At 39.9% G+C, this 13,374-nt stretch overlaps 1 protein-coding gene across 1 annotated transcript in view; it reads left to right on the top strand.

Moving 5' to 3' along the window:
- Positions 1 to 5,189, top strand: part of LOC146689318 (thyrotropin-releasing hormone-degrading ectoenzyme-like) — a 277,193-nt gene extending 272,004 nt beyond the window's left edge. Inside the window, exon 20 of the mRNA XM_085437338.1 lies at positions 168 to 5,189. Coding sequence (XP_085293464.1) covers positions 168 to 320 — 153 coding nt within the window. The 3' untranslated portion in view covers positions 321 to 5,189. The remainder of the gene's footprint in view (positions 1 to 167) is intronic.
- Positions 5,190 to 13,374: the final 8,185 nt, after the last annotated feature.

Genomic DNA, 13,374 nt, shown 5'->3' with positions numbered 1-13,374 from the left:
GGATCTCCATCCTGAAAAGTCCAGAAGTTGTTTCTTTCAGCACTGCGGAGGGGGGTGGGTGACAGCCTTTTTAGCATCTACAGGGGATGAATATTATTATTATTTATTTTCTTTCCTTTCTTCTCCTCTGCTGCCTTATTTACTCCTGTGATTCTTTCTTCCTTTAGTTAAAGGAGTTCATCCTGTCCAGTGGTGTGGGGGCGGGGCCTGCGTTGCCACGAGCACTGGAAATTGTCGAGGGCAATGTGCGCTGGCACCGCCTACACCGGCGGCAGTTCTACCAGTGGCTACGCAAACCTCCGAGTACCACCTTCGGCTAACACCATGCCAGCCAGCTAAAGTGAAGTGACTGCAAACTGACTGCTATGCTAACGCCCTGCTAGCTACCAGATGCAGTCGGACAGAAAAAAAGATGGACTGAAAGATCAAGAATACTGGGCAGACTGGTTTTGATTTTTTAAAAGAACCTTGATTTCAATCTTTTTAGCTCTACTGGATTGCTTTCTTCCACTTGTGGCTGATGTGGTTAAATTGGTTTCTGTGCTATGTTTAGACTGCTTTAAGGGTAGTCACTGAGACAAGAACCAGCTCCCAGATTAAAAACAGCATACAACAAAGTGAAATGACTAAGATCTTTATAAACAACGAAAAAACAAAGTTGTATTTCAGCTAGACGTCATTAGACACAGCCCATGGAGGACTACTTACTGTGGTATTAGCAGTCACGGGTGTTTCTTTCTGAGGTTGACAACGCATTTAGATATAAATGGTTTAGTGAGTTTTCCCTTTAAAACATCTAATATGACACTGATGTTTGATACTAGCTTTTCTTTTGATCAAAAAATGGGAACACAACCAGTATCGAAAAGTCAAAAAGTTTATTCTGTTCATTTGGACATAGCATTTTCAGTGGGAGAAACATTTTGTCGCTCAACCAAGTGGCTTCTTCAGTCTCAGCCGCTCAAACCAGCGCTCCTCCCTGTCCAGGATGTGTACATCCTCATCACTGAAAGAGTATTTACTTGCCTGTAGGCATAGATAGACTGCGGAGTCTGGGACTGACAAGTTAGCTCTTCTGTGTTGTGCCATCTACTTCGCCAGAGGTTTTTTGGTTTCCCTGATGTATAAATCATTTCAGTCCTCCTGGCTCTTAATAGCGTACACTATATTACTCTGTTTGTGTTGGGGGACCCGATCCTTGGGGTGGACCATTTTTTGGTAGCTCAGTGTGTTTTGGGGTTTAAAATCCACAGCGACTCAGTGTTTAGAAAAAATTTATCTCAACTGTTCCGATACTCTTGACACATAAGGGATCACTACGGGTTTTGCAGTTGTCCTTCTCTCCTTGATCGCCTGGAACTTTCTTTAGGTGCCTTCCCAGCTTTGACAATTGTCCAGCTGGGATAACCGTATTTTACTCAGGACCTTCTTGATATGATGTTCTTCTGCTTCCCTGGCCGCTGTATATGTGGGATGGTGATCGCTATGTGTTGTAGCATCCTAAATGACACCCAGTTTGTAATCCAGTGGATGATGAGAGTCAAACCTTAAATACTGATCCACATGGGTAGGTTTATGGTACACATCAGCTTTTAAATGTCCCCCATTACTGATGGAAATCTCACAGTCTAAGAAGGCTAACCTGTCACTTTTCATATCCTCCCTGGTGAACTTGATGTGTTGGTCCACTGAGTTAATGTGATCAGTGAATTGTGGTACGTCCTGAGACTTGATCTCACCCAGGTGTCATCCACATACCTGAACCAGTGACTTAGTGGTGTTCCAGGCTGAGACTGTAGAAGTCAGTTGGATGAATGACGAAATGTTTTTCCCACTGAAAACTTTACGTCCAGATGCAGAATGAACTGACATTAGATTGTATGGTTTCAATCACACAATGCAATGAATTGACTAGAACGGATTCAAAATAGACCTTTCAACATATCCAGAACAAAGAAAATTTTACTCTCACTTTGACAAATCATAGGTGTAATTGTCTGCATTTTGATTGGCTGATTAAAGATGCAACTCGCAGTTTTCAGAACTTCAAGGCTCTGATCCTCACAACGCCCTTGCTAACCAAAGATCCAGAACAGTTTAATCAGTCTGGCCTGTGTTCAGCACATTAAACCGGCTGACGTTAAAAGGCAGACACCCTGGCAGTTAGGGGCATGTCGATCATTGAACAGAGCTGTAATTAACACTACATGGACTTGGTGTCTTCTGATAACACTCAGAGCGCTGATTCACACTCATTAACTGTCCACAGAATTCATACCGTTCGGCCTGAAATTAAAGGGCAGCTTTTTTTTTTCATGATCAAAAACTCAGCTTTTGAAAATATCAGTGGCTTCAGGAGGGGTTTGTTGGGGCCTCGTTTCAGAAATGTCCCCTGAATATAAAAAGCTCACAGCACAAAAGCTCAATCAAAATTTCCTCTAAACCAGAGAAAACACTTCTGTTTTCTTTTCTATAAGCAAAACTGGACAGCATTTTGAAGGAGACTTTAAAAGAAGGCCCAAAACAGCCTTGGTACATAACGGGTTTGTTGGGTTTAAGCAAAAGCACAGAGGCTGAATAGGACAAGATTTACAATTTCCTATAAATTAGTTTTTCTATTTAAAGTTGTTGACAGCAACTACAAAAACAGAATTTACCATGAAAGGTATTTTCCATTTGCCAATATGTAAGTCTGTATTTCTGTGCCCTCTATAAGATTAAATATGCTACCTGACAGAAAACCAAAAGAAAAAGTATTTAAATGCATTTGTTTTTCATTTGTAAAGGCAAAGAAAGCAGGAAAAGAAAAACAAATTCAAATGTAAAATGAATGCAGCTCTCATTAGCCTGGTCAGGAAAAATAGAAAATATCCAGTTAACAGCAGTTCTCTCTGAGAAAATACACTGTTGATGTCAGAGGTCAGAGGAGAATGAACAGACTGCTTTCATAGGAATCTGATAGTAAGACAACAGTAACCCGAATAATCACTCATTACTATCAAAGTATGCAGTACAGTATCTCTGAATGCACAACTAATTTGGCATTCATAGACTTAAATGGAAAAAGACTCACATTAGCATGATCCAGTTAACTTTCAGGGGGCTAATTCTAAAAATACTAATTTATAACCCTAAGCTATCATCATATATAATTTTTATTCTTTAAAAGATTATGTGTGTTTACTTGTTTGGAACAAGTAAAAGACATTATTTTCTTTTCTCCAACACATAGGGTAGAGATTTTTTTTTTGGTACATGTCCTCTTAAATTAAAGACACCTGCATCCACACACTTGGCAAGCTACCAGAAGGGGTCAGGTATAATTGTAATAGTTTCCCCAAATGCTTCCCACTTCAAATCTGTCAGCCAGAAAACCTGCTATTTATTTTGTGACCTCCTAAAGTCTGACAAACTCCTCAGAGAGATTAATTGAATGACAGATGGATGAGAATGTTGGAATCATTCCTTGTGGAAAACTGAGAAGAGCCAGGGGACTGTGAAACTGACAGAGCATCTCAGAAAGCTTTTTCTGGCTGACAGCAATCTTGGAAATTAAATCAGTGACCAAATAACAACTCAAAAAGATTTCTGTGGTTTTACAAAGCACACAACCAGAAAGTTGTTGGACAAAAGCACATCAGCCTCAACTTCTGGACAAAACCTACAGTCAGAAATACAAGATTTTTTTTTTTTGAGCCAGTCAATGGTTAGATATCAGTAAACCTGTTTTTTGTAAACCTGATGGACAAATCAGTGAGTAGAGTCAAAATGAAAGATGGTAAAATGAAATGTCCAACAAGACAGCTGAGAGCATGTTGTTTAGAGAAATGTGTTTAGTGTCGTTATATGCAGATGATGTGGCTTTTTAAACACAGTTGTACTCATGTTGATGTGACAGATTAAAGGTCATCATCAATGGACTTATTTAAAGACAGGCAAGTGTAATCCTATAAAGTTCACAAAGTGATTTACTGATGAAATGCAAAGCTTGAGGAACCTGGCATTTCAAGATATTTGTTTGCAACGATAAGTTCTATGTTCAGGAGCATGCAGTTTGGCAGAGTTGATGCTATATGGGACAGTGTGATGGATTACAAAGTACAACAGACGGTGTACAACAGCACTAACCATACACACGGTCAGTCGTGCACGAGTGTCGTAGATCTGACTGCTTTGTGGAGCCTGTACAGATTCTGCTGCACTACAAAATATAAAGCAGAATGGAGGTGTTGGCTGCATGACAGAAATGTGACAGATTCTACAGATCAAAGGATTTCCGATCAATGTGGATTGTACAGTATAATGGGCTCTGCACTGCTGTGGACTGTGTGGCTAAGAGTCTTGCAGCATGACGGATTTAAAAGCACAATGGATTTTCAAGGGAGTAGATTTCTGATTTTGCTTTTTTAATGTAAATGATTCTGTGGACTCGAGAGTCTTAGGAACATGAGCTGGACACAAAAATGCCTGAAGAGAACACCTGTGAAACCTTTGGAAATGTGACTTTTAAGAAGTTTTTTTTTTTTTAAAAAAGGACTTTTAATGTTTGTTGCATTGAACTTTCGTCCAGTGGAGCAGACTTTGAAGTTGTTCCTCTTCTCTTCGATCCAGCTTTGATGTTAATAACTGAGCCATATACAAATTAATGGACCTGCCTGCTTCTATAAAATGTGTGTCCAGTGACGTATGTTGATGTGCGTGTGTGAAGATGAAGAAAACAGTTTTGGTGATGAGAGACACATTACCAGTTATGATTAAATGATTATAATTATGATGGTGGAACTAATTATGATGGTTGACTCAGTGATGACAAATGTTGATGATGTGAAAAAGCTAATTAGTATTATTCTAATTATTATACTAATTATTCAGTGCATTTTCAACCTTCATTGTCCATTCAGGGAAGTTCAGTTTACAGACACAAAGCACACAAAAAATCTGCCCTGTGTATAATAAACACTGTAAATTATCCAACTGTGATGACTTTGAAATTAAAATGTGGACTACAAAGATGTTGATGCTGAAGATCATATTAATGGTGGTGGTAATGATGAAGATGATGATGATTATGGCTTAGGACCAAAAGCTGAAAGAAACAGGAAGTCCTATACAAGCCTTTAATCCTACTTCCTGTTTACTTTTCTTTGGTTGTGTTTTCTGATTGGACAATATTAAAACAGAAATGGTTATCCTTGTGTGTGATTCATTCTGTTTCCGTTCAGTACCTCATAACCAGCGAGAAGGCAAGTAATAGGAAGGTTTATTAGTCTGAACGCACAAATCTGAGGGTAACGTCCTGCTGAGCTGTTCCTCTGAAAACTAAAGTGACCTAATAGCTACAGAAGATGGTGTTGGCATTTCAGTACCAAAAAACAGGATACAGGATCCCATGATGGAAGAGTTTATGTGCACAGTGGGTCTGAAGATAACTGGGCTGGAAAGCAGCATTGATTCTGTACTTTTTCACATAACACAACCTAAGAAGGAACTACTTTAAAAATATATTAAGTATACAAGGAGCCACTAACCTTGAACAGAGGTAGACTGCAGATCTTGTGCCAGTTTACGATCAAGGATAGTTTGTGGTACAGCAGTTTAGATCTACTTTGGTTATCGTGGTAATCCACTTTTACTTTAATCTTTTTCTGTCTTAGTCTCTTTGCTGTCTGAAGTCACAGATCGTCGAGATAAACTGCTGGGAAAGTTTTTTTTAAATATATTTCATTTGGAGGAGCCAGGATTTTCTTGTATGTTGCCTCTATTCTATATAGGTTTCTTAAAGCTAGATTTTACTGTCCATTGATTGTATTTTTCCCTTTATTAGAGCTAAATACTACTTAAATGTCTAGTGTTCACATGGTTTGTCTTTTCAATATGTCATGAACCGAAGTTCCACGCACAAGTTGGACCCAGGAGCAGAACACACACACAGCGGTACGAGAGAACAAAAATAAACTTTATTATAACTGAGGGTGTCCCGGGAGGGTAGAATGGAAAAAACGCACGGAACCAGAAAAACCGAGGGACCGGGAGGTGAATCGCGCAGGAACGCCGAGAGCGGGACTGTGGGAGGCTGAAACAGAAAAAGGAAAAAAGGATTATTGGGGTGCGGGGAAAACGGCAGTATACGAGGGGAAGTAGAGTACGCGTCTTACGATGATAGCGGGGCCGAGGGAACCGGAGGGAGGGGTGAGGGTCCGTGGGGAGAAGCTTCAGAAAGGTCGAGGCGGCTGGGGCTGATCGTGATCCAAATTCCGGACAGGCAGGTGGACAGGCTGGTGGCTCAAACACGCCGAGCTGTGATCTGAGTATACAAGGCAGAGTTAGTGTTAGTTCACACGGATAGGTTTGCATAAGGGCTTTCCCGCAGGTGTACGTTACCGCTGAAGGACGACTACGGACTGGCGTGGAGCAGCAGTGGAGCACAGTGAACTTTCCTTTTGCTAAGACCTTCAGTTATTGACTATTTTTATAATGTTTTTGTAGTAGTGTTACTGTTTTTAATCCACTTGGGTTAAATAATAATATAATTTTAAAATCACAGATTCTGTTTAGAGCCCTCATAGTCGAGTGAGATTTGTGCTACGTTTAAGGAATTTAGGATCAATTCCACAACAGTGATATAAAAGTAGATGCTGACTGTTAGCTTTTATTTTCAAGCTATTTTTATGCACATATACTTTGTCAAGTTGAACATCAAATACAATAAAAGAGATAATGCCTTTTATTTGGATACGGTCATTGCCTCCTTTTGTTCAGAAACCATTTAGAGACCTTGCAGTTTTATTTCTAAAAGCTTTGACTCAAGGGCACCGTGTGTCTTTGTAGGATGCAGCACTGAGACCAGAAGAATAACCTTGTAAATAATCATAATCCAATTTTAGTCAGTATCCATCACCTACTGGTTTATGAAATACACTTTTGTTTTTTTGCCATTCAGAATTTTATTGATACCAATAAAGGAATCAAAATTGCTCGATTCCAATTTCCCGTCTCTATTACTTATGATGTGGAGGAGTGGTGGCTCTAATCTGAGCCCCACTCGAATGATTGCATCTCCAAGGCAGAGGCTAGCCATCATTCAGACACAACTAACTTCCGCTGCTTGTATCTGTGATCTCATTTTTTTTTTGGTCACTACCCAAAGCTCAACACCATAGTCGGGGGTGGAGTTGTACATCAACCAGTGACTTCCAGGCTTATTCTTCACACTCAGCTCTCTCTTCACCACTATAGTTGGTCACTGCAGCCATGGCACCAATCCGTACATCAATCTCCAGCTTGCCTCTATCCTCACACATCACTCGTGAACAATACCCAGAAATACTTAAATTCTTCCACTTTGGGTAGCAACTTGTCCCTGACCTGGAGTGGGCACTCCACCCTTGTCTGCCTGAGCGCCATGGCTTCAGAGTTGGAGCTGCTAATCCTCATTCCTATGGCTCGACACTGAGCTACAAACCACTCAAGTGCGAAGTGGCACTCCACTCGACCTCCAGCTACAGCAGGACCAAAAAGCAGAGATGAGATTCTGGCGACCAACCTTTGGTTGCTTGGCTACACCAATATGTCTGTGAAGGTTCTCGGTCATCCAGGTCATTGTAGTCTGAAGAAGCTTCTCGGATGAGAGGTGAAACGTCTTCAAGCAACTTAAAGAAGTCCAGACACTTTTCTTTGCAAGCTCCTTTCACTTGGCTACACCAAGAAATTCACAATATATAAAATGAGCATCATTTTCTTTTAGCCATAAATACAACAGAAAAATATTCACATTGTCAAAGATCCAGTGAGCAGTCTCCATTTCTCAGACTTCTACAGTCCGACTTCTTTGTGGAACCAGAGGAGTTGCCCCCCGCCCCTTGATCCTAAACCCTTCAATCCTATTTTTGATGAATTCCACTTTAACACTGCTTGCAGTCTTGTGTAGTGGAGCGAGAACAACATTTGTCCTCCTTTGTGAGACAACTTTTCTTCTAGCTGAAAACCCAGCTTTGCTACTACAGGTGTGATTTTCATAGCATGGCAGTTTATCACAGATAGGAAACAATATCTGAAAGTATTGGAAGGCCCATGCTCTGCTTCTGCTGCAGATACATCTCCATCTGTGTATGATTACTTTATGATGCGTTCTTTGACTTTGACGGAGAGACTTACTAATGCTGACTTCATTGCAGCTTCAGCTTGCTGAGAGGAAATACATCTCAAAATCTTATTAGTTTTGCAGGGATTTCAGCTGAACCAAACAGCAAATCTAAGCAGCAAGAAACAAACTACATTTAAAAAACAAGAATCAGTAGGATATGAAACTCTGTCAGGAATATATTGCTCCATACATTACCATGAAAAGCCATTTAAAATCTAGGTGATTAAAAATGCAGCTCAAAAACCTTACCAGTATTTCAGCATTCAGTTCCTCTTTATACCACATTTATCATTAACACAGCCAGTAAGACAATAAACATTATCTCTTCTTTAGTGAAGAAAAGGCCCTGCAGTTGTTCGATTTGTCTTCATTTTAGATCTGCAGGGGCTAGTTTATCCAGCCACTGGATCAGTATGGTTACCCACACTTTGTCCTTATTCTTCTTCAGATGAAGAAACAGCACAGCAACATATGGGCAAAAGGACTGGCTCATGCCTCTTTGTCTTTGAATTCAGGTGTTTTCAGTCTTATTGCCTTTACAAACATCTATGGAAGAATGGGTCAAACCTCTTCTCTATGCTGAGGTAAAAAAAAAAAAAAAAGGTAAATGGCCTGTATTTATATAGCGCTTTACTAGTCCTTAAGGACCCCAAAGCGCTTTACATATCCAGTCATCCACCCATTCACGCACACGTGATGGCAAGCTACATTGTAGCCACAGCCACCCTGTGGCGCACTGACAGAGGCGAGGCTGCCGGACACTGGCGCCACCGGGCCCTCTGACCACCACCAGTAGGCAACGGGTGAAGTGTCTTGCCCAAGGACACAACGACCGAGACTGTCCAAGCCGGCAACCCTCCAATTACAAGGCGAACTCCCAACTCTTGAGCCACAATCGCCCCCAGGTGCACAATGTCTAAATGTCTTCAACACTCAGCTGAGTCTAACTGCAGTTCTTCTTGTGCCAAATCTCCTTTGGCATTATTATCAGCACTAAAACTGTGCACTGGGAGCTTCACGCTATGGGTTTCCATGGTTGAGCAGCTCCTGTACGTATAATGAGTAGATAGCCCATTGTGTCCATTTTTCCCAGTGTAGAAGAGAAAATACACAAAATAACAGTGGGAACTTCCTGACACTGAAGAGATCATAAAATCCAAATGTGTTTTCTTGATCATTTATAACCATTGAGTCCACAGGGCTCCACAGAACAAAGGAACAAAATTAGTTTTTCATGAAATAATTCTAAATTGATATGCCTGCGGTTTTTAGAATATAAAAAAACCTTCTTCCAACATGTCCTTGAGTCGCTGGATCTTGTTGTTTTTCAGCCCACTACAGCTGTGTGGTACAGCGAGCATTCTCAGTTTGGAAGGCCAATTAGTCGGCCCAATGTCACTTCTCACACAAGCTTTGCCTTAGATATTTGGAATTTCGCACAGGTATGGATGACAAGATGAAGAAAGTATGTGCAGATTGTCATAGTTATGGAATATAAGATACACACTCCAGTTGTGTCCTATATGACTGAATGCAGACAAGGCCAAAAAACAAAACAAACAAACAAAACACTTATATTCAAAGTGACACAGCTTACAGTTTTTTACAGACGCTAGGACACATTTCTCAATACTTAGGTCACGTTTGCAAAACTCCTCACACAGTGAGCACAACAGAAGTCTATGTGGGCTAAACTGAGGACCAGTTATCATTGTTTTGGCACAAAATGCATTCAATGACTACATCTCTCAAATTACATGAATCATCTTCTCACTCAGACACAACAACTGCCAAAAACCTTTGTACGGACAGGACATTTTGCATGTGCTTACATACTGTTTTCAAAACTGTTAAACTCATGGTCAAAACAATAACACAATGCAAAACTTGAAAAGACAGCAAAATCCAACGGCAATATTTTATTGAAACATATTTTAAATCTAACAATGCAGTTTAACCAGCCACAGCTGATTCTCATTGTGGATGAACATCTACACAGTTGTTACTCCTTCAATTTTTCAACTCCTTCAATTCTGGCAGCCAGAAGATTCTTTCCTAGGTGTATTGCCCTAGATGACATAAGATGTGATGTGGATGAGAACATGTGGCCAAATGGAGAAGACCGAGTAGATTAGCATTACTATTGTATGTGTATCAGTGGATGGTGTGTATACAAATTCTTGTATTTTGGGATTACTTAGTGCAAAAAAATAAAAATACATAAACATAAATACATGATGTCTGATTCATTCCAGTAACATATATTGAAATTATAAACAGAGATGTGTCCTTGTTTTACAGAGGAAAACACTGTGTAATGCTACATGTTATTAGTGTTTTTTAGGTCATTGTTTTGTGGGTGACAAAGTGTGTTTGTCGGCTGTCAACCTTTGCTAGTGTTCTGGAGGAATGTTTTTATTTGAGACCTGAATGAAGTGTTTTGGTAGTTGTAGTGCATTTTGAATGTGGAATGAACTGCTTTGCCAAGCTGAGGGTCAGTTAGGAGAAATGTGTGAAGAGTTTTGCAAAAGTGACCTAAGTATTGAGAAATGTGTCCTAGCGGCTGTAAAAAACTGTAATTGTGTATTAAAACTTATCAAAATACATACCTGCATTTTGCACACTACCTAAATGCATTCAGCCTACATGGCACAAATGTCACGCTGTCTGGCTTAATGTGGTCTTCAAAAGTCCTTCAAAATCTCTCAATTTTGCTTAATAACTACATTTTCTTTGCCTTCCTCTGGCAGAGCTCTGCGTCCCAGCTGCTGTCAACAGCTGCAGACATTGTCACGATAATCAAGAGGAAACAGAAGATCTCACCAAATTCACTAAACTTTTTCAGACTTTTAATAATTAAATGTTATTTGTGACTGCACAATGACTAATTCATGGAAACTCGTAATAAGTGATACTGTATCAACAAACCCACCCCACAAAAAGCACGAGCAGAAATAGTAAACTTGTATTACTACTTGTCTAGTCAATGTCACAGTGATGAGGTTGGTGGTGGCTGGTTTCCATGGTAACAACATGACTGTCAAGACGGGCCACTTATTCTTAAATATATAATGAGAAATTACAGCTGGAAGAGTTTCCAGCATTTAACAATTTAGCTGAGAAGGAGAAATGAACAGAGATTCAAACCGGCAACCAGCGCAGTGATCTATGCATATGTGTGTGTGCGCAGCATCTCCAGACTTCATCCAAAGTGATGAATGGCTCCATTGTTTTTTCCTACAGCGTCATGGGAAATCATACTGTGCATACACACTGGGAGTGCACGCTATGTGTGTGCATGTGTGCTCTTGGATTACCACTGTTGTGGGGACATAATTCTGTTCGCGCAGCTTACATTCAGGTCATTACAGTTTCCTTTATGGGGAACAAAGAAAGTCTCCATAATGCAAATCATTTAATTTTACAGCAGTGCCTTGACCCGGGGTAGGTTAAAGTTATTAAACTGATTGTTAGTCTAATGTAAGTCACTGTTATGGCCTCAGAAGTGATCAAAACAAAACTGTGTGTGTGTGTGTGTGTGCGTGTGCGTGTGTGTGTGTGTGTGTGTGTGTGTGTGTATGCTGAGATTAATGGTACTCGGAAAGAATGTGACACAGAGAGAAATGAGCTAAACAGATGATAAAGAGAGAGAAACAGGCACACATGCAGAGATTGAGGAGTGCTTTGGTGTTTTATGAATGGGAACGCAAAGAGAAGAGAATCAGTCTGTCACTTTACTCCAAATCCAACCTAAATCTGTCAGTATGGAGCGCCAGAACTGCCATAATCAAAGATAAAGAGAAACTCTGAAATAAAATTGATATTCAGTCCTGCATTTATTTACCTTTGTATTAGTCAGGCGGGTAACCTGCAGGCCAATTTTTATAAATTAATTGAAGTTCATATATTTATTTTTGGATATTGTATTCTTCTCCCTTTGCATTTCCCCCAAAACCTATTTATTTCTGTTTTTCTTTTAAATTTAATGATGCATTTCTGCTTCATTATGCAAATCAGGAGGCCATCAGCAGTTTGTTGCTCCATCATCAGTGACCGGGCTCACAACTTAAATGGCTGCCTTCAGTAAAGAGATTAATATGAAACCCCTAGATGAATGTTTGCATTGTTGTTTCTGTGTTTGATCATTTTTATTATGAAAGTTTCAGTTTTCCTTTCCTGTAGAAAAAAAGCTTCATTGAGAAGGAAAACAGAAAACAGCTCGATGAAGACGATCTACACTCAAGGCAGAATTATCTTGTGGAGGGGGGAAGGGAGGAGGGAAGGAAAGAAACAAGCAAACAAAAAAAGAGAGGAACTGATGAAGGGAGAAAGACAAGGAGAGGTGAATAGGAGGCAAGAAAAGAAAGCAAAAAAATATGAGGGAATTTGGAAAGATTCAGAGTCAAGGAAACAGGAAACGAGGCAAGACAGAGAAAGGAGATGAGGAAACATAACAAGAAATAGGAGATGAGGAAACATAACAAGAAATAGGAGATGAGAAACAATCATAAAAGGAAATGTAAATATGGAAGCAAATAAAGAAAGATTAAGGAAACAGAAGCAGAGGGGAAAGTACAAAAAAGTAAAGGAAAAATGATGAAACAAGGAAAGACACAAGGAAGAACTTAAGAAGGAAAAAAGGAAAGAATTCAGGATAGGGATGAGTCGGGCTAACAGCAACAGTGTGCAGATTGTTATTATTCTTATTAGTCTTGTGTCTGTACGGAGGAATCCCATTTCAGATAAAACAAACACACACACACACACACACACACACACACACACACACACACACACACACACACAGTTTAATGAAGGACAGGAAGACAGAGGGCAGGAGAAAAAACGTGTAATTCATTTTCTGATATCAAATATAATCCATTGTTACCTTGGTAACAGCTTAACCAGAGTCAGAGAAAGTGGATTTTTTTTTCCTTTGGCAGAAGCAGTAAAATCATAAATCAGCTTTACATTACTTTACCCAACAGTTTTATTACCGACTTCATTCTGGATTATTGGATCATGTTAACGAGAATGCTTAAAGCTCAGGTGAAACATGCTCAGACTGTCTCACAGCCTTAATGACAGGTGCATTAATGAAGGTATAATACTGCAGTGCACGTGTGACACACAGACACAGTCAGGTTGATAATGCAGCCATTGTCCCTACAGTGGCACCAACAGTGTAATATGGATCCAAATTAGAAACATATTGAGTTTTACTTCACTCA

Source organism: Copadichromis virginalis, linkage group LG17 (genome assembly GCF_057382275.1).
Source record: "Copadichromis virginalis isolate Kocher_CV1m ecotype Utaka linkage group LG17, C_Virginalis_male_GT1.1, whole genome shotgun sequence".
Classification (NCBI taxonomy): Eukaryota; Metazoa; Chordata; class Actinopteri; order Cichliformes; family Cichlidae; genus Copadichromis; species Copadichromis virginalis.
This window is presented reverse-complemented; position numbering and strand designations above follow the sequence as displayed.